This window comes from Giraffa tippelskirchi, chromosome 4, assembly GCF_054371585.1.
Source record: "Giraffa tippelskirchi isolate mGirTip1 chromosome 4, T2T-mGirTip1v1.2.pri, whole genome shotgun sequence".
Lineage (NCBI taxonomy): Eukaryota > Metazoa > Chordata > Mammalia > Artiodactyla > Giraffidae > Giraffa > Giraffa tippelskirchi.
Window position 1 is genome coordinate 173,256,406 of NC_137278.1, and position 26,114 is coordinate 173,282,519.

Below are 26,114 nucleotides of genomic sequence, written 5' to 3' on the forward strand. Positions count from 1 at the left end.
CTCTTCATCTTGTCCTGGTTATGTTGATATTAGTCAATGTATACAAACTGTATACCTGTTTATAAACTGCTCTGCTGTGGATTAAGCCTCTGCCCTTCTCTTTACAGTCTCATAACCTCACAGAGTCAGGTGTGCCAGTGTACAGTCATGTTCTGTCTTACTATGGGCATTATATCTCTGTTTCAGTAATTGTCTTTTTTAAAGAGTTCTATGCAAGTGGAACCTCTGCACTGAATTTCCTATTAACAGAGAAGACAGAAAGCATATGAAGTTGGAGGTCTTTCCAAGAGAGGAATTGGCTTTGTAGACTACTTCAGGTAGATGTCACAATGGGTATAAACGTCAGTAAGGAGGTGTAAATTAGAACCTAAGAAAAGACCTATAGGGAACCTTCAGTCAAATAGACTCAGTTTCCATGAGAGTAGAGCTGTCTTCTGAATAGTTGCTTACTTATTTTTTCTTTTTAATTTTTAAATTTGTATTGGAGTATAGTTGCTTTACAATACTGTGTTATTTTCTGCTATACAGCAAAGTGAATCAACTATATGTGTGTGTGTATATATATGTATATATACACCCACTCTTTTTGTATTTCCTTCCCATTTAGGTCATCACAGGGCACTGAATAGAGCTCCCTGTGCTATACAGTGCATTCTCATTAGTTATCTGTATTATACATAGTAGTGTAAATATGTCAAGCCCAATCTCCCAGTTCATCCCACCCCCTCTCCCCTCATTTGGTGTCCATACATTTGTTCTCTACATCTGTGTATATATTTCTGCTTTGCAGATAGGTTCGTCTGTACCATTTTTCCAGATTCCACATATATGTGTTAATATACAATATTTGTTTTTCTCTTTCTGACTTCATTCTGTGACAGTCTCTGGGTCTATCCATGTCTCTGCAAATTGCACCATTTCATTCCTTTTTATGGCTGAGTAGTATTCCATTGTATATATGTGCCACATTTTCTTTATCCATTCTTCTGTTGGTGGACATTTAAGTTGCTTCCGTGTCCTAGCTATTGTAAATAGTGCTGCAAAAAAAACATTGCAGTACATATATCTTTAGGAATTATGGTTTCTCTGACTCCAAGTTACTCTAAAAAGATTTTGACTGGTGTTGACTAGCTCTGATAAAAGTGAATCTTAACTACATAAAAAGGTCATAAATGTTAACAAATATAATTTCTACAAGTTTATTGGAGGTATTGTCTCCCCTGCTGAGTGTGGAACCAACAATAAATTGGCATCCTGAGTGTATCTCTGACATTGTGGTTGACTTAGGTTAGTGTGGCTAAATTCCTTCAATCTACTTTGGAGTAAAACTTCTGCATACCAGTGACTTTGTCTCTTGATTAACTTGATGATGAGATCAGTTCTCAGAGGGACTACCCCAGGTCTTTATGTAGCAGTGGTGCAGGGTGAATATGCTCTCCAGGTAAAATCTTTGCTTCATTAATGAACTTGTGACAGTGACTCCAGTTCTGCCCACCTGGAGCTGTTACCAGCTCCAATGCCATATTGTGAGATGGCATTCAAATAGGAAAACACACATAGGTTATCCTTCGAAAACTGTCTGGTACACCATGTGCACGCATGCTAATTCGCTTCAGTCATGGGTGACTCTTTGCGACCCTATGGACTGTGGCAATTTTTTCTTAAACAATATGCTAGCATAATGAATAGTAAAGTTAGTAGAAGAAAAATAAATTGATACATTCCAATTTGTGGTAGAGCTGTTGGAAGCAGTTAGCATCTGTTCATACCTCCACCTGCAGTGGCATCATGTTGCTACCTTGAAATCAGCCACGGTAGGAATATTTACACCACAGAAATTGGCAAATGCTACAAATCAGAACTCTCCCCACTCCCCTTCCCCTGCCTCCAGGGGTCAGACAGGCACTTAAGTGGACAGGTGTGAGACTATGGGCTGCTGTCTGACTAGAAAATGGGGGAAAAAATGCTTACCCCAAAGAGAAGTAATATTCAAAGTTCTGGAAAACACTTTAGGCTAAACACAGACTCTTCTGAGGCAGCCTCTGTTAGCAGTTTCATTCAGTTGAAGAAATTAAGTGCCAGTGACTCTTCCACAATAATAGAAGCAGTTATCAGAAATTTGAGAAAAGCAACTAATCCATGCTTCTTGGGATTTTACCACTTGGTCTGTCTTTCCTCTTGCTCTTATCCAACCCTGTCCAGTTCTCGAGTGCCTGCTGTATCCAAAGCACTGTTTAAATTTCTGAAATTTCAAAGGGGAATGGGACCTATTTTTGCCCTGGAGGAACTCCAGGTTTAGTGGGGGAAAGGCACCAGAAGAGATAATCACAATCCATTTGATAAGAAGAGTAGAAGCCGTCTGAAAAGACTGTCATGGAGGCACTGAGTTGCTTAACTGATGTTTCCTGGGAGTTGGGGAAAATGTTGACTAGAGAATCACATGTGGTAAAGGATGAGTAGCTGTATGAATGAATGCTTCCTCAATCATAGCTCATCATTCCGTCACTAGTTCATCTCTGTCCTTTTTCAGTATAGTCATATAAAAATATGAATTCACAAAAGTCTGAAAAGTTGCCTTCCTGAAGTCCTGTTATTTGTTAACCATTTGCTTAATTTTATCTCCACATCTGATTACCAGTTGTTTCCAAGACTCACAGACTTAGAGAACCAGTATGTGGTTGGGGAGAGGGAATAGATTGGAAGTTTGGGACTGACATATACACACTGCTACATTTAAGATAGATAACCAACAGCACAAGGAATTCTGATCAATATTCTGTAATAAGCTAAATGGAAAAAGAATTTGTAAAAGAGTAGATACATGTGTATATTATAACTGAATCACTTTGCTGTAAACCTAGTACTAATACAACATTGTTAATCAGTTATGCTCCATTATAAGGTAAAACAACACACACACACACAACTATTGCTGCATTGTACAGGCTACCTCAGAATTTGCCATTTTGTTTAGGATAATAGGACAAAATGACAAAACATTACTATGAAATATTATGAAACATATTCCTTTTTCCTAATTGTATTTTATGCTTCATGAAGAAGAAAAACAATTGGTAATACATTTCTCCTGCAAATGACTTAAACTTAACTCTTTCCTACATGTGTCATGGTTTAGTAAATGTGTTTTAAGGAATGTATAATATAGTTTTTTGTATCAAAATTTATAACTGTCTTAAAAGAAAATTCCATTTTCACTTATCAGTGAAGATCTAGCTCGAGTAGGGAGTAATCAGAGGAAGCAAACTGTACTTCTAGAAAGAAAAGCAATAATTGTTAGCCTTAATCCTGATGAGCCTCTTGATTAAGGACAAGTTTTTTGGTAATATCAATACCAACTACTTTTTGGAAAAAGAATATCTCCATGTAAATTTTTAATGTATTCAATTATATCTGTCTACTCCTACACAATAAAACATGTAATTGTATTTTTGAATTTCATTTTTTATACATACGTGGATATCAAACTCCAGAACTTTGCTGAATCTGTGTTTCCTTAACTGAGCTTTTCTTTCTGTTTACCTTTGCTTAGTTATCCCTTATTCTAAATATTCCTGACAAAAAGATTTATCTGGTCTGTCTCTGTGCATAATCCTATTTAGTTACTCAAATAGTTAAGAATTAGATAACTAAATGAGAGTCTAATTTCTCTTATTATCAAATAACTATTTTCCTTTTTTGTAAGACATATCTTTAGTAAAGTTGATGTTCCTTGTCCTGGAAGGAACAAGACATGTAGGTTGTACAGCTTTGTTCTGTTCCCAGTGTTGCTTCTGTTTGCAGAATGAGCAGCTGACTTTGGCTGATATTTGCGGATACCTGCAGGATCTGATGTTGACTTCAGAGTAACAGACAAACCCTTCTTTTGGCGTAGAGTTTTTGTTCCTCTGCCAGTTCAAGTGAGACTCCCCTTTTGTTTTGTGCAACCACAAGCTGCCTCTGCTGCTTTCTCTAGGTTAATCACAGACAAGGCCCAACTGTTTGATATGTATCAGCTGAGAGCTAAACAAAAGCCCAGACCTAAATCTCAAATAACAAGAGGAAGAAGGATGTCTTCTTATCAGCCAGTGTCTTATCAAGTGCCTATTGGGTCTTAGAATGGACTCAGACCAAGCTCTTAAATTGACTGGTACCACTTGGGATACAATTTATAACATGTGTCATTAGGAAGCCTATAATTGTTGGTGAAAATGAAAATATAGCCACAGTTTTTTAAAAACCATTGTGGTGATCACTAAGTATGCTGATTAGACCTTGAAGACAGGTATATTAACACACATGTAAATTTATGTGTTAGTAGAAAACCACCTATTATCAGAAGAAGTAGTCCCTCGTGTTTTTTTTTTTTTTTTAATCTCTGCATTTTAGAATTACCTGTCTGTGAAATGTTTTGAAAAGATTCACTCCTATCCTATTATTGCCTGCCATTCGCACGCCATGGTGACAAACTATGGCCTTTAATTCCAGTTGTCCATACACAACATTTGGACATTCTGTGTTGTAACAAACTTTCTTTCAATGCTGATGGACTGTATTTGATAGCTTGCCTGCACATAGCTCCACACAGATAACTTTTTATGGAAGGGCCATTAAAAATCCCATTAGAAGTGGGTAATTCTGATTTTAAAAAATAGTCATAGGTCAGGCATCTGAATGAAATTCAGCACACCCTAATTTCAGGAATCTTGTGAAAGCATAATATTTGCAAAGTATACAATAATGTCTAGCACAGGCACTAAATTGCAGTTATTCTTATCCTTTGACACTATTCACACTTTGGTTTGCCATATGAATTTAAAGTTTATTGTCATTAAATTTAACTGTCATTAATCTTAACAAAGACAGTTCTTTATCTTAATTCCAGCAAGGTCCTGGGTGTTTGTTTTCTGTTTGTTTTTTTTCCTCCTTTTGATTGTGACACTGAGGAATGTGTGAGATAAATGGTCCTGGAGAGAGTCAGGAATCACTGATTTGCTTTCAGATAAGTCACCTGAAGCCTCCTATGTGAAGTTTTGTTCAGAGACATACAGAGATTCAGATTCTATGTTTTTCTCACCCCTTACAGGTCACATTACCAAAAAAATTCTTCTTAATATCAAACATAAGCTATAGTTTGCGCTGGTATCCTCCTACTCCTGCCCAGTGGAAGTGAAGAGCTCTGAAACAGCCCTGCCTTTATATTTAGAGTAGTTCACATCCTTCTCTACCCACCTCCTCCTGAGGCCCCAGCCCCTAGCCCCAAGGACCTGGTATTTAAATTTTAATATACAACAGGGTGCAGTTCTAATTTCCAGAACGGTGCTCACATATTTACTCAGACTTCTGCTAAATTTTACCAAGGGGAAATAAATTCATCATTTAATCAAATTCAAACCATAGACACCAAATTAAACATTTCCAATATATTTATTGGGTTTCCCTGGTGGCTCAGAGGGTAAAGCGTCTGCCTGCAATGTGGGAGACCCGGGTTTGATCACTGGATCAGGAAGATCCCCTGGAGAAGGAAATGACAACCCAGTATATTCATTGGTAACTCTGATAATGAACTTTTATCAAGTAACTACTTGGTTTTTATGCTGTTTTTTACTTTTCAACAAGATAGTTGTTTTAATATATTTCGTGAACAGTTTTGAGGTAGTTTTCCATATTAAACCTCTATTGGGCTACATCTAGGAAATAGTGATATATGTTTCTCAGGACTCAGGAGACACGGTGTGAAAGGATTGATTCTTCCTAAGATTAGCCATGTTAATTCTCTCATTCCCACAAATTTATGTATTAGCTGTTGAAAAAATACTGTAAGATGAATTTCTTAATAATTTCCTAATAATTACTGATTATTTTCAGAGAGATACAATAGCAAATTCCTTTCTAACTAGTGACCTCTATTCATGGATGTATTGCTGTAAAATAATCCACCCTTATCATTTATATTTCTGAGTATCTGAGTAAGGTAGGAACTATTTTTGATATGCGAGAACAAATATTGAGGTAGTAGTGTTCCATGCACTTTCTGTCAGCAAAGGTATCAGCTGTCAGGAACCCCTGATAAGTCCCTTTTCAAGCCAGTAGAGTCTGGATAATACCAAACTACAAGACAACAGTTAGTGTGTGAGCTGGAAGTACTGCCAAATTGAATTACCATTCTCACCCAAAATAAACAGCCTGAAGTTAAACAAAGCTGAGTCATGGGGCTTCGCTAGGAAGAAAGATCTTTTGATTTGTCAAAGCCATTTTAAACTACTGCCATTCTCCAAGCCAGATGTTGAAAAGGTCGAAGGGAAGCTTTAAAATATGATAACACTGTCTCAGAGTTGGGGGACATATGGTACATGCTAAACAAATGGCAGACTGCATGAATGTTAGATAAGGTTTGCCCTACTCTGGTGCAGTCCTCGGCACAGAATAAAGAACAGCTCTCCTATGCTGACTTCACCACTAACTTAATCTCACCAGTAAAGTAACTTCAGCTCTTTGGTCCTCAGTTTCTCCATGTGCAATATAAGGAGACTGTGAAAGATGCTTTTTCAGTTTTGTCAAGCTTCTTAAGATCCCATGACCTTAAAGGGCTCAGAGAATAGACAGAGGATCTTGGTTCAAATAATCATTTCTTGAGAAAAAAATTATAGGAAAAAATGGTTTTATTTACAGTCTATGAGCCAATTCATAATCTTTTTTTTAATGGACAAAGTGTCAAAAATCTTTCAAGTACAGTGTAAATAAGGAAGTGAATAATTACATTAGAAACATCAAATGAGAACCAAAGTCACAAAGTGGATTTTGTTAAAATAAAAAACTCATTGTATCAATTCAGCAACCATTAAATTATTAGTACATGCTTAGTTTTAGGGTACTTGTCTTATCTCCTCGACTGTTAGGTTGGATTCTGAAACTGCATTTTCATGGGTTAAAGACAGCCGAATATTATAGATGTGATCTCCCTGGGAGCAGGTGCAGTGCTGGATGCTCCTTCCTTGTTCCCTGCAGTTCTTTATACAATGCCAGGCACTTTTGTTCTTTGACAATATGTATTGAAAACAGTATTTGGGGACAGAAAGGCTTTTTTAAATCACTTAGTGCAGTATATTAAAGATGAAGAAAATATGACCCCCAAAGTTCTCAGAATTGTAGTTCTTTCAATGTTCGGTATCACACTGAGACATTATACACAAAAAGAATATGCTTTGTAATGTTCTGCCTACAGTGAAAGGAGCTGGTCTGATAAATTTTATAGGACTAGTTAGCCAATGAAGTTAGCAAAAGAGGATAAGGGTGATTCTCAAAATTCTAAAAACCTGAAGTCGTTCTTTTGTGATTCTTCTTTATAGAGCTGTTAACATTTTTGGAAAAAAATATTTTTAAATAGTTAATGCTGACAAGAAAAATTAATGCAAAGGAACATAGTAATACCAGCATAAAAACATTATCTGAATCTGAAATATGATCCCTAAATATATTACTTTGCTGTCTTTGATAACCTTCAGTGTCTATAAGGAAGCACCTTACACTTGTAAATTTAGTTACTGTTTACAGAAAGGTGTCATGGCTTAGCCAAATTAGAAATAGACTAAGTGCAAAGATGTTTATAGGTCAGGCTTGTAACTTAGGTCTTATACACTGTGAAACTGCATTTTTTGTGATATCTGTCATTTTAATTATAGAATCATCACATTTTAGAGCATTTGGTTTAATATTTGTCAGTAATAGTTTATGCTAAAGCCTGGAAAACCTCTAAATTGTATAGTATAGCCTAACACTCTGTATTTACAAATGAGGAAACTAAGGCCCAGAGATTTTTAAGAAATTTTAATTTAATTAGAATTAAGGCACGGAATAAGTTGAGGCTTGGACGTGTAGTGTATTGCTACAGCTAATATGCCATTTATTCTACTTTTAACTGTAAGATGTTTTCCTCATACTCTTTCAAAAATAGGGTGAAGATTAAGTAAATAATGCTCTGACCTTGGTGCTTGGAATGAAGTAGACAGAAGGCTTATATTATACAATGATGTGTTATGAATATATTTATAAGTTGTGTCCAGATTTGATGACTATAGGCAATTGATGATTTATTGAGTCTAGGACAAGTCTGTCATACTTTGACAAATTTTCCAGTTTTCCAAACCCTTGGAAGAAACTTTGAAACAAAAGTAAAGCTTTGAAACAAAAGCCTATTAGATACACAGCCTAAGTGTATCTTAGCCTTAGCCTAAATCTTATGACTGATTGTTTGTTTTTCCTAATAGAAACATGAGTTCAGCTGGCCCTGAAGGGAGAAAAGTGATGAGGAGGTGTGATGGACTGATTGACTCACTGGTCCATTATGTCAGAGGCACCATTGCGGATTACCAGCCAGATGACAAGGTGATTTAACAGTTAGATATCTCTCATATTAAATTACTTATTTTGTCTTACTAAGGCTTTAGAGTATTCTTGAAGTAGCTGCTTGGGTTTGGCTTTATTCATTAACTTATTTGTTGCGCTTAAGATTTCCCATACATGCTCATAAATTTTAAAATCTATGTAGTCCGGTTTTTCTTTCTACTTTCCAGACCCAAATTTCAAACTGTTTAACACCTCTGGATATTTGAAAGGAGCTTAGATGCTACATTTTCAGCAATGAAATTCATTTCTTCCTCCATCCCCAATCTTGCTTCTCTGTATAATCCTTCTTAATAGTTATTACCATCTACCAAATGAAAATAGAAATCTAAGTAATCTAGGACTTCCTCTCTTCCATCACATCCCACACATCCACTGGACAAAAATCATTTGCATTCTACTTCTGAAATACTCTTTAGTTTAACCACTCCTCTTTAATGCTACTACTGCTATCCTAATTTGTGTATCTTTCATACTGATTATTATAGTCAACTCCTGATTGGTCCCTATAAGCAATATCTCCCTCTGTTTTCCAACTCCACATGGCTGGTAAGCAATGTACCTAAAATATAAAATCATTCTGAACACTATGTAAAAACTAATGTTTTAAAAAATTCAGCCTCTACTTCTTAGCATTGTGCTCACGACCATTTATGATTTAACCCTAGCCTTTCTAGCCATACTTATGTCACTCCCCTAGGTACCCCATAGTCCAGGCACACCCTGTTGCATCCAGTTAACCTTGTAAGATCTAAAGCCTCAGAAGTTCTGTGATATACCTGTGAAGTTGCCTATATATACATATATATAATCAATATTCATGCCCTATTTCTCAGGCCACAGAGAACTGTGTGTGCATTCTTCATAATCTCTCCTACCAGCTGGAGGCAGAGCTCCCAGAGAAATATTCCCAGAGTATTTATATTCAAAACCGGAATATCCAGGCTGACAACAACAAAAGTATTGGGTGTTTTGGCAGTCGAAGCAGAAAAGTAAAAGAGGTATATTGGGAAGTCTTTGAAAGAAAAAGTGTGCATGTGTATTTCTAAGTACTTAGTATATGTCAGGCTCTATTTTAAGTTCCTTTAATCTTTGTATCAATCCTATGAGGTGTGTATTATTAATATCTTCCTTCACTGATGAGGAAACAGAGATACAAAAATGTTAATTGATTTTCCCAAAATAATTCAGCGAATTAGTGGAGGAGATAGAATTCCATCCCAGGCAATCTGGCCCCAGATTTACATTGTTAGCCATCAAACCATACTACTCTGTGCTCCGCAGTTTAGGAAGTAAACTTAATACCATGTGGCCAGTGGTATAGCATTGTCTTAACATTAAAAGAAGCCCAGACATTCAGCTTTAAATGTTCTAGAAAACAAACAAGACATCCTAGAAGCAAACCGCATAGGAAGGACACCTTCCAGACTGGCATTTTATGAAAATTGAAGGAATGTGATCTCTCCTACTCTTCAGAGTACCACAGTGTTGATGAACTTGGAGAATACTTGGTAAATTTAGAATCCTGATGCTATCCTGGACAACTTCACAAGACTCTGTGAGAAGAGGCCTGTTTTTCTTACCTTCAGAGCAGTTGTGACTAATTTAGCTTTTAGCTTATCAGCAGCCTGAAAAATATTCCAGAACAGTCTTTGCTTAATTTTCTGTATTCTCATTGTGAGGGAGAAATAATCATCATGGGCTAAAAGTTAAGTGATTGTAAATCATACATATTTGCTTTTATAATGTTTAAGGTCTTTTTCTTAGTCTCTTTAGACAAGACAATACTTCTGGTCTCTTGGTTTGGGTATGGAATTGTAGAAATCACTTGAAGTCTTTAATTTTGGATTCCATTGTGTGTGTGGTTAGCAATACCAGGACATGCCAATGCCAGAGGAAAAGAGCAACCCCAAGGGCGTGGAGTGGCTCTGGCACTCCATTGTGATACGAATGTATTTATCCTTGATCGCCAAGAGTGTCCGAAACTATACTCAAGAAGCATCTTTGGGAGCTCTCCAGAATCTCACAGCAGGAAGTGGACCAGTGAGTATCGTGCTACTTTTAAAAATAATGACATTATAGATACACATACATTAAGTTCAGAAATGATAGTGAAGTAAAACCATCAGTTTTCTCACTTTAGTCAAGAAAGTTTTCAGGAATTGCCAGAGAGAGAGTTTGACTTTCCAGGACTTTCAGCCTCAGCTTCTGCAGAGCCAAGTCAAGCTGTACGTGAAAGACTCAGTATTTATCAGTGTTAGTCAGAGCTCTTTCAGTTAGAAGTCTCAAAACCCTACCTAAACTGGCTTAGGCAAAAGAAAGGAATTTCTTGACCCATATCACTGAAAAGTCCAGGGTGGGTTTTCCTTCTATAGTGGTGGGAAGTAGGTGCCCCAGGGATTGTAATTGTGATTCTCTATCTCTGGCCTCTGTTTTCTGTCCTCTGTTGGTTTCTTTCTCAAAGGCTGTCCTCATATTACAGCAAAGATAGCCACCGGTGATTTCAGGCTTACCTTTCATCCAGCCCAGTGTCTCCACAAGAAAAGAAACTGCTACTATTTTCCCAATAGCTCTAAGAACTTAGCCATTTGCAAACCAGTTTCTGTGGTTAGGAGTCTGTGATGTTCTAACTGGTCAAGTCTGAGTTGTGTGCTCACATGTGAATTTCTGGGGCATGTGGTTGAGTGAGCAAGGGTCACTGCCACTTGTACCATATAGAGTGACTCTCTAATGGAAAGTCAGTGTTGTTACCAAAAAGAAGAATGACTGCCAGAAGACAGAAACAACATATGTCCACTGCAGTTGGAAAGGACGTCTGTGCTTTTGTGTCCCTGAAAGTCAACTACAAAATGAAGAGCTACGTCTCTTTTCAGATGTACTTACTTTATACTAGCAAAATCAAAACATTAAAAAGAGTAAAAACTTACAAGGTCCTGTGATAAACCATAATGGAAAAGAATATGAAAAGGAATGTGTATATATATATGTATACCTGAATCACTTTGCTGTATAGCAGAAATTAACACAGCACTGTAAATCAACTATATTCCAATAAAATTATTTATTTTTTATTCTTTGGCCACCCCACATGGCATGTGGGATCTTAGTTCCCCAACCAGAGATCAAACCTGCACCCTCTGCATTAGAAGTGCAGAGTCTTAATCACTGGACCACCAGGGAAGTCTTAAAAAATTATTTTAAAAAAGAGTAAACACTTGTTCCTTCTCCCATGTATTTTGCAACATAGTAAGGGATTTTATAAATATTTAATTATTTGAACTAAGCTTGTGTTCTTTGCCTTGATCATAAAATGATTAGAGTAAACTCTCTTCCAATAGTTCATTATAAGGCCAGCCTAATTATCCATCATCAGAGAGGAAAGCACTCTTGTAGATAACAAAAATATTATTTGTTCTTTACTTGAGAAGCCATGTTCATTCTTTTATGTGTTTATACAAAAGCTTGTTCAGCTTCGAATAAAATTGTGAAATACTGAAGCCAGTATTTCTCTAATTTTAGCACTGTGGTTAAGAATACAACCAAACTTGAATCTCTTTGAAATTCTTTAAAACATACTTGTGCACAAGGAGAAGGAAATGGGGAGTGACCAGGGAGCCCTGACAGACAGAGAGACATAGTTTATCATCTTATCCTCCCACTTCCCCATGCTTAGTTTCCCAAAACCACTTCTTTCATTTTCCCAAACTACAGAGGCTCTCTTATTAACTAACAACTAGTCAACTTAATAGAAAAGATCAGAAATTAAATTGCTGTGTATTTATGATTTAAGCTCACTGTGCTCTGAGGATGGTTCAATATGAGCTAACCCTTTAATTTGGATTTTAGCCTCTTCCATTCCAAAATCTATGTTGGAATCAAAACCATTCAGAGGTGTTTCCATATTCCTATCAAAACAAGAATATTTGCCACCTAATATACAGGAATATGCCACTTAAATTCTGAATGTGTAGTTTGTTACCTAGATTCTAATTCCTCTATTAATTTATTAAACAGTATTTGAGCAATAAAAGGCACTAGCCTAGTGCTAAGTATGTAGTGATGAATAAGACAAAATCTCTCTGTTTGGTAATAATCTAGTTGGGATAAAAAAATAAATAAATAAACAGAAATCTAAGATACCAGGAGAGTTCCAAGTCCAAAAGGAATCCAGGAAATGGAGGTATCTTCACAACTGTTCTAATTATATGAAGGCATTTAAAATCATACCTAACCTTAGACCAGTCCAGTCCTCTGAAAGAAGACCTGTACTAAACTGGTATTAATCCGTATCCAAAGCTGTTGGAGTTGAACTTAAATAGAGATTTATAGGAGAAAATTATTAGCAGCATGGGACAATGATAAGAGGACTCTTTATTCTTTTAAGTTGTGAGATGCTTTTTATTAAAGTTTTGACTTATATGTATTTCTTTTCTAATTATTGCATTCCCTGATTTTCTGTGTTTAGATATATGATAAAAGAATACTTGGCTTTGTAATTTATAAAAGGAATCACTGAATAGAAAAACATTAAAAGCTGGCCATTAAACATAGTTCTAGAAAATACTCCATCCATCTACCTGTGTTCATAACAGAGACATCACTGAAAATTGATGGCCATGTGTCTTAGATGGCAAAGAACCTGAACTGGACTGAATAGCTTCTGAAAGATAGAGTATGGAATTTTTATATAAAATATGACAGTAATTTCTTGTCAGTAAGAATACCTTAATGTAAACTTTATTAGTTCAAGTATAATGGCCATTATTTTTAAATAACACAAATAATATAAGGAAAGGGGATGGGATGATAAAATTTGCCCATTTAGCAAATTCTCTAAATATAGTGTGAAGTATAAAGTACAATATAAATAACTCCTGGGGGTATAGTGTACAGCATGGTGACTAGAGTTAACAGTACTGTATTGGTTAAAAGTTCTCATCACAGAAGGAAAAAAACTGTGACTATGTGTGATGATGGATGTTATCTAAACCTATTGTGGTAATTATTTCACAATGTATATCAGTACATGTATCAACTCATGTTGTATACATGTAAAATTAAAAAGTACATTGTATTGTAAGGATAAAGAAAAAAAAAGAAAAAAAAAGTACATTGTACAAGTTAAAATCCATTGAAATAAGCAGTTTTCAAGTTTCTAAAACATTAAAGGCACTTAATTTGATACCCACTGAAAAAATACAAAACATATTTCTTATATCACACCTTACCCACAAATTAGTTCCAACAGCAGTGCAATTTAAATGTGGAAGATAAAACAACAGAGATTCTAAATGTTAACATAGAATATCTTCATGACCTGAAATAGGGAAAGATTTCTTAACAGTAGACATAAAAAGCACATAAAGTAAAATTAATAGCTTATGCTAGCAAACAAGCACAAGCTGGAATCAAGATTGCCAGGAGAAATATCAATAACCTCAGATATGCAGATGACACCACCCTTATGGGAGAAAGCAAAGAAGAACTCAAGAGCCTCTTGATGAAAGTGAAAGAAGAGAGTGAAAAAGTTGGCTTAAAACTCAACATTCAGAAAACTAAGATCATGGCATCCAGTCCATCCCTTCATGGCAAATAGATGGGGAAACAGTGGAAACAGTGACAGACTTTATTTTGGGGGGCTCCAAAATCACTGCAGATGGTGACTGCAGCCATGAAATTAAAAGCATTCCAAGCATACTCCTTGGAAGAAAAGTTATGACCAACCTAGACAGCATATTCAAAAGCAGAGACATTACTTTGTCAACAAAGGTCCATCAAGTTAAAGCTAAGGTTTTTCCAGTAGTCATGTATGGATGTGTGAGTTGGACTATAAAGAAAGCTGAACGTCAAAGAGTTGATGCTTTTGAACTGTGGTGTTTGGAGAAGACTCTTGAGAGTCCCTTAGACAGCAAGGAGATCCAATCAGTCCATCCTAACAGAAATCAGTCCTGAATATTCATTGGAAGGACTAATGCTGAAGCTGAAACTCCAATACTTTGGCCACCTGATGCAAAGAACCGATTCATTTGTAAAGACCCTGATGCTGGGAAAGATTGAAGGCAGGAGGAGAAGGGGACAACAGAGGATGAGATGGTTGGATGGCATCACCGACTCAATGGACATGAGTTTGAGTAAACTCCGGGAGTTTGTGATGGACAGGGAGGTCTGGCGTGCTGCAGTCCATGCTGTCAAAGAGTCGGACACGACTGAGTGACTGAACTGAATTGATGCTAGCAAAAGACGGTAAAAAGGCAAAGCACAGAGGATGAAAAGATTTCGGTAACATATATAAGTAACAAAGGTTGGTATCTAGGAAATAATAAAAAAAAAAAAAAAACTCATCAATTTAACAATGAAAGGATAGACAACCAAATTGAAAATGGGCAAGAGATTTAAACAGGCATTCACAAAACATAATATAGAAATGGCCATTAAACTTTTGTAAAGATGCTCAGCCTCGTTAGTCATCAGGACAATATGAACTAGAATTGCTATGTGTAAATAGTTATAGTAGTCATTTTCACAAATTCCCTAAAGCTGGAATATGAAATCTCTATTTGGTAAATCTCATTGCTTATTTTCCTTAATGAGCAAATTCTAAAGGCCATTCCACGTCAGCCTCTCCCATTTCCTTCAATGAATCAGAATTCATGTTTCCATAATCATTTTTATATACTAGACCTTGAGATGACAAAGAAAATGCTATGAGAGTGATAGAGCTCAATGGCAGTGACTCAGAAGAGCAGAGCTTTTGCATATGAGGAAAGATGTAATTACTTAGATGGACCATTGGAAAGAGAGAGGAATACCTCCATGTTCATGGAGGAGGAGTTTTACAGAATCCTACAGAGGAAGGATTTTTCTCAGAGGAGCGTAAAGAATCTAATGGAATGTTCTGCAAATTAGTGAAAGACAAAGCGTAACTTTGGAATAAACATTGCAAAATAGTGGTTATTAAACTTCCATGAGATACTCATGGATATTTTGAGGATCTAATAAAAATGATAGATTCTTTCCTTGAGAAAGATTATTATAGACACAAAAATAATTTTAAGGACCTCCTGTTCCCTCCCTGAAACCTATCCTGGCTCCTATATTAACTCCTCTGGAAGGTATAGTGGAGAATATAAGGAGAACAGTCTGCAGGAGGTAGGGGAAGCAAGCCGTGTTAGGTAAGATAAACAGGAGATAGACACCCTCAAGAATGGTTAAGAATGTATGGATTGTTGGCACAGTGACCTAATATTAGCTTCAATAAAAATACATAAAGTTGCAGACACAAGTTAAGGCCCCAGTATTGTTGGGGATTTGCTGATGCCAGGTAGGGCCTACTTGGTACTCAGACCTGTGAAAGTAGGTGACCAACCTGACTCCAAGTAAGATTTGCTTCTGGTGGACTTAGACCTGAAACAAGAAACTTGTACATGCAGCCTCCCATACAGAGCACAGAGTCACAGGTAATCTGACTAGCCATGCACTCCTTTCCTTTAAAGTCCAATATATCTTTCAGAATAAACTGGCTTTTTAGAAATGAATACGTTTTTTAAAATATGTAAAATGCCAAAGTTTAAACTAGAGAAACAGAAAAGATGAATAAGCCAACAGCCAGTAAATATTTAAATAGTAATCAAAGACATCTCCCTGTAAAATTTTTCTCAGCTCAGTTGGCTTGATAGCTAAGTTCTACCAGAGCCACAAAGTTGAGAGTATTTTTGTATTACACACATAGTTTAAGAAAATAGAAAAAGGAAAAAAACTTAATAAGTTTTATGACATTAGTATAAATTTCATCCTAAAACATTCTTTTCTTTTCACAACAATGAACTGAAAATGTGAGTAAAAAGCAGAATATGATGAAAAAGAAAAGAAAGGGAAAGACAGACCCATTTTATTAATAAACTGACGCAAAAAACATTGTAGCTAACCAAATCCAATATTTTTATTTTAAAATACTGAATAAACTGTCTTTATCCAGCAATTGAAAACTTAATAAGAATTTGAAGGAGATACCTCTAGCTTTTTAAACATATTTACATCTTATATTATATAAACATCTTATATATTACAATCTCTAGTAATCTGCAGAAACTTGGAAATTTTACCCCGAAATGAAATACAGTAGCATTTATAGGACATGTCTCACAAAACAGATGCCAGCATCAGTAGCTCAGACAGTTGTCCAGAAGGAAAATGGCCTTCAGCACACACGAAAGATGCTGCATGTTGGTGATCCAAGTGTGAAAAAGACTGCTGTCTCTCTGCTGAGGAATTTGTCTCGAAATCTTTCTCTGCAGAATGAAATTGGTGAGTATAAGTCTCTAGATGTAATGTGTCTGTATTGAAAATACAAATGCACTAAAACAAAAATATTGTCCTTATCCCATTCTTTTTACAATGATGAGTTGAAAGTGTGAATAAAAAGCAAAATGTGATAAATAGAACTGGGTTTCATGTACCTAGACATCAAGAGTAGACTTTCACACTGGTCTCAAATAGGATTTTTCTTATTATCCAACTTCATTTTTGTTCCAATTACTACTGAAGAGAAATTTTAAACCATACTAATAATTAACAAGATAGGTAATATATATGATATTTCTTGGCCCTCAGCTATGCCATCCGATTTAGTCCTTTTTAAACCATGTCTTTCAGAATGTCCTGTGTAATCTGCTTAAGCACCACCCTTCTAAAACATTAAATAAACACACACACACAGTGGTTGTTCACTTCAGAAGCTTGGCCATTGTTATACTAGAAAAAATGGATGGACAGATAATCACAGAAACAATGAATCATTGGATATAGCAGATTTGGCATAGGTTTTAGAATAAATACGATAAAACACATTTGCTCCCTTTTTCGTAAGCCCGTATTATTGACAAAAATGATAACATGTTACCCTTTCAAATAACATAATTTTTTACTCATTTTCTTTATATCTGAATTTGTAAATGTTTGTGAATTAAGTTAAAAGCTGTAAAATGAGATATAGGATGATAATGCTAAAATTAATCATGCTTCCTAATGTTCCATAAATTAGTCATTTCAGACTAACATTCAATTTTTCAGAAATTCCAGTATAGTTTTTTTTTTTTTAATGAATTGGATTACTTTGGAATCTACACACAGACTCACTCACACAGTGTGGCTGTGTTTTAATAATGTCATTTTCAAAGACAGCCAACAGCACAACATTGAACAGGAGGTTTCATACAATGGCTTTGTGCCCATTATAAATGTAGAGAGCCTGGAAATTTTTCAGTGAAATCTGAAACTTTGCCAAAGGCAGTGTCTCAAAATTATGAAAGTGTTCTCATTGTCTTTTATGGACTTTTGTGCTGTACTTCAATCAGGTGTATTATCCTTTGATTTTTTTTTTTCTCTCAAATGAAATATTGACTCCATCTTTAGAACACAGCTGATGAGAACTGTGCTCTATACTCTGAGCCTGTGCCTTCAGGGCAGAAATGCTATTGTCTCAGGTTCCACGGTCCTCCAGCTGTTGGGACAATAGAGCTGTAGCCCCACAAGTTATGTAAGGTGATTTCACTGATGAACCTCTCCAAGTTTTATGGACAGTCATGAGAAGAGGCTTCAGTAAGATAAATGCAATTTTTGAATTCCATGTTGGCATTATGTCAAATATGTAATTTGAGTAAAATTACCTGTCTTGATTTAGAGTATTAATAGACAGGAAGAAATGAAAATCAGTTTGAAACATAAGCTTTTTGTTTTTCTTGAGATTTGTAGGCCAAGTAAAACTCCGTGTGTTGACTTGGAATGAAGTCATCACATTTTACGTAGATTTACAGAAATAAACTTGAAATTATATTTTCTTAAAAACTTGAAGATAGGCAACTTAGTATGGTGACAGAATAACAGGTCTCATGCAGAAGACACTAATCTGTGTCTTCCAATGCTACTTTGCCACGTCACCTTGGACAGTCATTTAACTGCCCTAAGCTGAGTAAAATTAGTAATCACTATGAACAGTGTTTTTCCAGGGATCAGATAACCTAATGTATGTGAAAGCACCAGCATTAAATAAAATATCCCTCAACAACATGACATTGAGCTATGACCCTCCAATTATCATGATAGGGCCCTGAATTTTATATTTCACTGTTGAAGATCTAATTTTAACTATCTCAAAGTGAATGTGTTTATTCAGGGTGTATGTGTGTGTATAAAGACAGAATGATCCTCCTTTACTATATTGTAATATTTAACTTTGTCAGTGTAAGCAGTTATACTACTTTTCTAAGAAAAACAAACAAGATATAAAATGTTAAAGACTCTAATTTCTCTAATTCTCACTCCTCCTCAAACATAAGCCAAAGTTTCAACCATAAAATTGATCTGTAGAATTGGACATTCTTGTTGGTCACACAGAGACAGGAGAAGTGAGACTCTCTCAGCAGGGATCGGTCTCAGTGTGGGCAGCCTGGTCTCAGCCAGCCATAGCTGCATCCTGCAGAGAGATCAGTTAGACATTTTATGCTATCACCATCTCACACTTGTTTTCATGCTGTCAACCTAAATTCAGCAAAAAGAAAATTCAGGTTCCAAGGCTTTTCATTCTGTGTTTTACCTTTCTAAAAGGAGGAAGCCTTCTGGTAATAGCTGACATCTATGGAGAACTTACTGTGTGCACGGACCTGTGACAGACTTCACACATAGTAACTCATTTAATCCCTCAAAACAGTCCTGTGAAGTAAATACTATTATTATCCCATTTTACATATTGGGAAAATGTAGCATAGAAGAAGTTAAGTAGCTTACCCAGACCACACAGCCATCAAGTGGCAGAGACAGGACTAAAATTTTAAAAGTGTAGCTTCAGAGACTCAGCTCTGAGCTCCAACCCTACGCTGTGATGCTTAGACAACAGTGAAAAAGGAAGTTTTCAGGCCTTTGAGCATAAGGTATGTTTTTCCTGTCAATCAGTTCCAGGTATTATCAAAGGAAGACATACAGTTCATTTCCTTTTATTGAGTTTCTCTTTTAGGCACAGTGATCGATGTTGAAATCCAGAAATAAATACAATAATTATCTTCAAGGAACTCATGGCTCCATTTAGAATTCAGACAGGCATGTAACTAATTACAGTCTGGTATTAGAGAGAGGGATTACCAGGTGGCACAGTGGTAAAGAACCTGCCTGCCAGTGCAAGAGATGCAAGGAAGAGCCTCTGGAGTAGGAAGTGACAACCCACTCCAATAATTGTTCTTGCCTGAAAAATCCAACGGACATAGGAACCTGGCAGGCTACACGTCCAGTGGGTCACAAAGAGTCAGGTACGACAAGCGACTAAGCACACACAGCACTAGTATTCCTTCCTGAAAATTTCCATGGACAGAGGAGCCTGTTGCGTTGCAATCCATGGGGTCACAAAGAGTCAGTTATGACTGAGCATGCATGCATGTATCAGAGAGAGAAGTGCAGTTCAAGGTGCCATGCAAACTCAAATGAAGAAACAATGAAGTTAGGCAGAAGTATTTGTACAACCATGATAAACAGAGCACTGTAGTAAGGAGCTATGAGAAACAACAAAAGCAATAGGAGCATGCTATCTTTCAAGGAGAGTCCAAAGTAGTTAGAGGTGGAGAAAAAAGAAAACCTCTCTTGTTACAATAGAAAAAGCTAAACAAAAACTCTGTAACCAGGATCTTACATATGTAGTGAAAAAATAAATTTTAAATAGTTTATCTTTTTTTAAATAATGGTGTTATTTTCACATTAAGGAAACTTTGGGCAGTACAGATAATTTTTTAACAATATTTTGAGATCACCATCAATATTGTAGAAAAATAAGTCCTATTACTATTTTAGTGTATTTCTTCTCAGTTTTCTTCTATATGAGTTTTCCTTTAAGTATATCAGTTATTTGCACATGAAATATTAACAAATATTTTCTTGCTATTATACATGCTTCATAGATATGTTTTGGGATGCATGAGATTCTTTGAAGATATGTTTTAATTAATCATATTGTATTACTGGGATGTTTATTTAGACTTTGTAAATTTTTCATTTTATACAACACTATAATAAAGATCTCTGCTTTTTCAATTTTTAAAGTGATGTCTTCAGGATGAATTCTCAAAAGTGAAAATACTGAATCAAAAAATGTGAACATTTTAAAAAAAAATTTTGTCATTTCTGTCAGATTGCTTTCTGCAAAGATTTCCAGTGCACTGAGCACAGAGTATCATCTTTTTTTAAATCTTTTTTTTTGGTAATTTGAATATTAAAATGGTTGCATCCTTTCATATGTTTGTTAACCAAATGTTTCTTCTTAAATGTTATTGAGATCCTAAGGTTAAGAAACAATCTTTTTAATCAGGTGTTCTTTTTTCTTTCATTTGTAGCCAAAGAAACTCTCTCTGATTTGGTTTCCATAATTCCTGACACAGTCCCAAGTACTGATCTTCTCATTGAAACTACAGCCTCTGCCTGTTACACATTGAACAATATAATCCAAAATAGTTACCAGAATGCACGGGATCTTCTAAACACTGGGGGCCTGCAGAAAATTATGACCATAAGCGCAGGTGACACGTAAGTCCTTTAGCACTGCTTGTCAGTGTCTCCCCTTTTCCCACCACCAATCCCATATTTAAATAATGTAGTGAATGTTCAGTCTTTGAGCACCATGAGCAACATGGCCAAAAAATAAGATTGTAAAGCTGGGCCCAGTCCTTGGTGATCAGGTAAGAGAAAGCCTGAATCCTCTAAGCCAAACAGTTGCTCATTCTCTACTGAAATATCCAGAAATAGTCAAACTTCATAACTTATCTGAGTCATGCATTCCAGCATTTTATTGACCTAATGAATTGTTTCCCAGAGCCACAGCTGTGATTTAAGAAGAGAAGAATGTAGGCAAATTGGAGTCCTATGGACAAGGAATGCCCTTATCCTCACTTAACTATGTGAAACCAGGGTCACCCCAGGAGAAGTAAGAGGCAGCATAACAAGAAGTTCTTGCTTCCTCAGTTTTATCACATCTCTTCCACTTCTTACTCTCTTTTGAAAGTAGAAAGTTTAATGCATGTAAGTCATCTCACATCCTTGTTTCTGTGTCTTTAAATATTCTCTATTTTTTAAAAAAATGAAGAATGTAACTGATTATTACTATTAGTTAATTTAGAGTGGTGGGATTCCAAGGAGGTATGAAGATTATTTTTTCTCTTTATACAATTCTGAATTGTTTGACTTGTTAAATAAAGTTAGTTTTGTAAGTAACCATAAAAGAAAACCAATGTTATTATAGTCCAGACTCATACTTCTAATGAGTTGCAAAGCAAATGGACTTTTGACTTGTAGTAGACAAATGTGTGCTTGGCTGCACAGGGGCTAGCATAGGGATCTGTGGTATCCTGGAATGAGCACATCCCTTCTCCCACAGCTCCACGCAGTTTAGCCCCTTGTGCTCTGTGATTTCCCTCTGGCAAAGTTCACAGGGAAGGGGGACTCCATTCAGAGTCACATGATTAAAAGGAGCACTAGTTAGAATGTCAGTTTCGTAAAAGCAGGGAATATTTACCTGTTCCCAAGTAGCAGTTTCTCTGCCTTTGTGGAAAGTCATCTTTGACTTTCCTCTGTAGAAATGGTCATCCAAACTTCTAACCAAATCTCCATAGACAGTATATGACTTTTTTTTTAAATGAGTATTCAGACATAATAATAAGCACATGGGAATATACCATCACTTTTGGATATTTCTTGTAGCTTAGCCAGTTATGGGGTGTGCTATTCTGTTACTTCTTTGTTGTACTGAGTATCCATTTGTAAGTTAGTCCTCACCTGTTCTGTCTCAGAAAAAAAACCAACAAGGACACCCTACCATTGGGTCTGCTTCCTTGCTAGAGTGTTGTATAGCTAACCCATAATTTATAGACTAGCCTGATAACCAATCAATTACATTTCATCTTTGAGTAAATGAGTTCCAAGTGCCAAGCAATCAACTTATGAACAGACTTTATAACACCTTTGCAGTTTAAGAACTTTCAATAATAAATATTAGAGATCCATAGCTTTCATGGATGTCTTAATACTTCAGTTATTAGCAAGTCACTCTGAAAAGCCCCTGAGATACTAAAGAATCTGTGAAGTGCTGATTTGACTTACCCCCTTTATTATGCTGGTAGCTATTGAATGAGCCCAGCATGGTCTTCTTCATACAGCTTTGCATTCTCTATTCTTGGTTTCATACTTACAAATTCATATGATAGAAAAAATAAAATCTTTTGTTTCTTTGTTCAAAGAAGAAAATACAGTCATGTGCTAATTCAAGTGATGGAAGAGAAAAAGATCTATGAAAGTAGTGATCTTTAGCCAGAAACTAGAAGTTTGAGATGAATTTAAAAGAACATCAAAAACTAAGAACATATAATAATAATAATAATAATAATAATAAAGTTAAAACAAAAAAAGTAAGAGGACGTCCCTGGCCATCCAGTGGTTAAGACTCCACACTTCCAATGCAGGGAGCCAGGGTTTGATCCCTGGTCAGGGAACTAGAATCCCACATGCTGTGCAGTGTGGCCAAAATAAAAGTAAGGACAGTGTCAAAATCAGTGGTGACTCGGATTTATAACAGGAACACATTTTCCATTTGCTATACAAAAAAACATAAATTTTTAAACTGTTTTAAATGCTCCAGTAAGAATTTTATTAATTTGAAAAAGATACATAACTCCTACATTCATGGAGTCACTAAGTCTAAGAGTTATACATATTTTTCAGTCATACTTTCATGTGTTTGTCTCTATAAATATGCATTATAGGCAAATATTTTCTAAAAATATAAAATATAAATGTACAAATATAAATTTTATTCTATAAATTCAAGGATTTATAAAACTTTTAAGACTATATGCCTTATAAATATCAGGAATTTGCTTTATAACTATTTAGTTAGCACTTTGCTAGTGGTTTAAAAAGATTTAAAAAAAAAACAAAAGCACCCATGTGGCTCCTGCCTCCTAAAGCTCTCCATCCTAACCTCTTGTCATGGTGAGTGGCCTGACTTAATGGATGGCTCCTGAGCGACAGTAATTAAAGAAGATTTACAGAACATCCAGGGGCAGCATCCAGAAGCCTCAGACATTCTCACTGATCACAGGAAAATGTCCTTTTCTTATTTTCAGCTATACCTCCAACAAAGCAAGTAAAGCTGCTTCTGTTCTCCTATATTCTCTGTGGACCCATGCAGAGCTCCATAATGCCTACAAGAAGGTAAGCATGCTAAAAAGAGCCAGGTAATAATGTCCCACTTGATTTGACCCTGGTGATAAGTTTCTAAAACCTACATTGTCTTGTGTGTAAATGTTGTTACCTTTCACATTTCTGTTTGCTTATTCCAAAGGCTCAGTTTAAGAAGACAGATTTTGTCAACAGCCGAACTACGAAAGCCTACCACTCCCTGAAAGACTGAGGAATGTGAAAAAGTGCTCTCAGAAATATGAACCTCTTCATTCTCAGTTACAAAAAGCCCCAAAGGAAAACACCTATTTTTCTACTTCCCAGCTTAAGAAACTTCAAAAAAGCATATTCTGTTTCTATACTTTTCTATTTCCATAGTCCTTGGATCCAGAAGACATTTGTGAGTTTGACACCAGTAGATACTGGCAACAGGCTCAATTTTACCCTCTACAAATAGTGGTCTTTTTGATCAGGGCTAATGGTGCATGGCCTCCTGGAATCAAAATATGAATTTATATGGAATGGACATTAACAAAGTAAATAAGGAAGAAAGCTGTTGTATCACTAGGATTTTAAATTTTGACTTACATTTATACTCCTTTTCTGATTCCCATGTTTTGTCACTCACACGTGTGTTGTTTCACCATTGAGCCATGAGTGTATCGTTCTGCAGTGTTGAAACAGAAACAAGAAATATTTGTGGAGTTGTCCAGGAGAAAATATAATGGCAACATTGCCTGTTTGTTTACTTTGTGCTTGTTTTTATCCTCTTGGATTTTTTCTCGGCTTTTCAATAAATATAAGAAATTTAGATCACAGAGCATGCATGACTGTAAGAAGAAGAAATTGAAGGGAAGTGATCATAGAAAATTTAAAAATTTTTCTACAGTTATGAAATTTGATGTTCCCTCTAAATAATAAATAGGATTTTTACTCAAGGAAACACTTCACTTATAACAACACTATTAAATGCAAATTTCTCCTGACAGTAGTATTCACTATACTCAGTTTCCTGGACATCAGCCACTGCAATGAGCTGATGGAAGAATGGACTTTACTGTTTGGCTACAAAAGGAACCTAGATCTCTCAATCTGTTGGACCAGCCAGGGCCATGAAAACCCAGATCATTTTTAATGAACTACATTATCAATCAGCCTACTTTGCCCAAAATTTTAAAAATAGTACAGAACCACTAAATCTCATGTGATCTTCCTTAAGCCATTATTTTAAGTCAAGAAAACACTAGAGAAGAAAAATGAAGTTATGTTGAGGATACAAATGTGTCTAGGCCATCCAGAAATGATATGAGAAATGCTAACATTTAAAAGTTGACAGCATCATCTATTGGAGTCTAAAGTGTTATTTTAACTTGACTGTGATTAATACCATTCAGATAGAATTAGTCTTCTTAATCATAATTTTGTTATATTTTTCTTTTTAAAAAGAATCTGACAATATTTATTTCAAGAAAGTAAGAAGGAAAAAAATCCTTCAGCTCCTTTTGGCCAGCCAAGTGTGATAGGAAATAAATTGCCACTTTCAATTTGAATGTGTACTTAAATCTTTATTATATTTGGAACTTAAATTTTTTCCATTTCAAAAGCTTGGTGAAAACGACTAAGGTTACTACTTCAAAATGAAATTATTTAGATACTAATTTTTAAAATGCTGAAGAGAGAAATTATATCTCTTTTTCCAAAATTCTGATGATAAGCATTTGGAGTATATTTACTCCTCCAGATAATTAATGTATATTTAAGAAATTTCTGTGCTTTTAAGGCACAATAGAGCCTTCAATAATATTAAATACAAAATGAGGCAAAAATAGCATTGCCTGTCTTGGTAGCTAGGTATATGGGACTTATTTGTGTATCTTGGTATCTGTGGTATGATTGACATGATCTTTGAGTATTTGACTTATAAATTTCAACTTTAATTACTAAGGGTTTAATAAGAAATATAATTGCTTATACTTCTCCCCTAATTAGTCCTAAATTCTTTACCAAGAAACACTTCCTGTAAGAAAGATGGAAGTAGCTAGTGACTAAAGATGGAGAGACATACAAACCTAGATATTGTTAGATTTTAGTAAATTGAGTGGGTCTGCGACCATGAGACGATAGACTATGTTTGATCCCCATGTCCTACTTTGTTTACAAAAACCTCAGTACTTTACTGTCTATGAACACTTCTGAGGGAGGTCTGTATGCAGCTGAATATCACCTTGATAGTAAATTGAGTGGGTCTGCGACCATGAGACGATAGACTATGTTTGATCCCCATGTCCTACTTTGTTTACAAAAACCTCAGTACTTTACTGTCTATGAACACTTCTGAGGGAGGTCTGTATGCAGCTGAATATCACCTTGATCACAGGGCTATATACGCAAAGCTTTTCTTCTTTCCTGTGTGCCCAAGATTGTGTCCATGTCATCAAAGGGACTGAGCTGGACCTCTGCATTTATTTCTGCTGAGAGATCTAAAGGCCTTGCTGCTTTGTCAAGAA

The 26,114-nt window shown here is 35.8% G+C and overlaps 1 protein-coding gene and 1 long non-coding RNA gene across 3 annotated transcripts in view; one reads left to right on the forward strand and one right to left on the reverse strand.

The window, feature by feature from the left end:
- PKP2 (plakophilin 2) overlaps nucleotides 1-24,416 on the forward strand; it is an 84,602-nt gene extending 60,186 nt beyond the window's left edge. Inside the window, exons 7-13 of one of the 2 annotated variants that reach the window (XM_081591598.1) lie at nucleotides 8,265-8,382; nucleotides 9,237-9,401; nucleotides 10,270-10,443; nucleotides 16,551-16,704; nucleotides 20,772-20,961; nucleotides 23,553-23,640; nucleotides 23,771-24,416. In XM_081591598.1, the coding sequence (XP_081447724.1) occupies nucleotides 8,265-8,382; nucleotides 9,237-9,401; nucleotides 10,270-10,443; nucleotides 16,551-16,704; nucleotides 20,772-20,961; nucleotides 23,553-23,640; nucleotides 23,771-23,839 (958 nt within the window). In that variant the 3' untranslated portion in view covers nucleotides 23,840-24,416. The remainder of the gene's footprint in view (nucleotides 1-8,264; nucleotides 8,383-9,236; nucleotides 9,402-10,269; nucleotides 10,444-16,550; nucleotides 16,705-20,771; nucleotides 20,962-23,552; nucleotides 23,641-23,770) is intronic. The other variant, XM_081591599.1, reaches the window with a different exon arrangement.
- LOC145546009 (uncharacterized) overlaps nucleotides 16,315-26,114 on the reverse strand; it is a 34,549-nt gene continuing 24,749 nt past the window's right edge. The window contains exons 2-3 of the long non-coding RNA XR_014082415.1: nucleotides 24,196-24,274; nucleotides 16,315-16,688 (exon numbers count right to left, since the gene is read on the reverse strand). This is a non-coding gene — a long non-coding RNA (uncharacterized LOC145546009). The remainder of the gene's footprint in view (nucleotides 16,689-24,195; nucleotides 24,275-26,114) is intronic.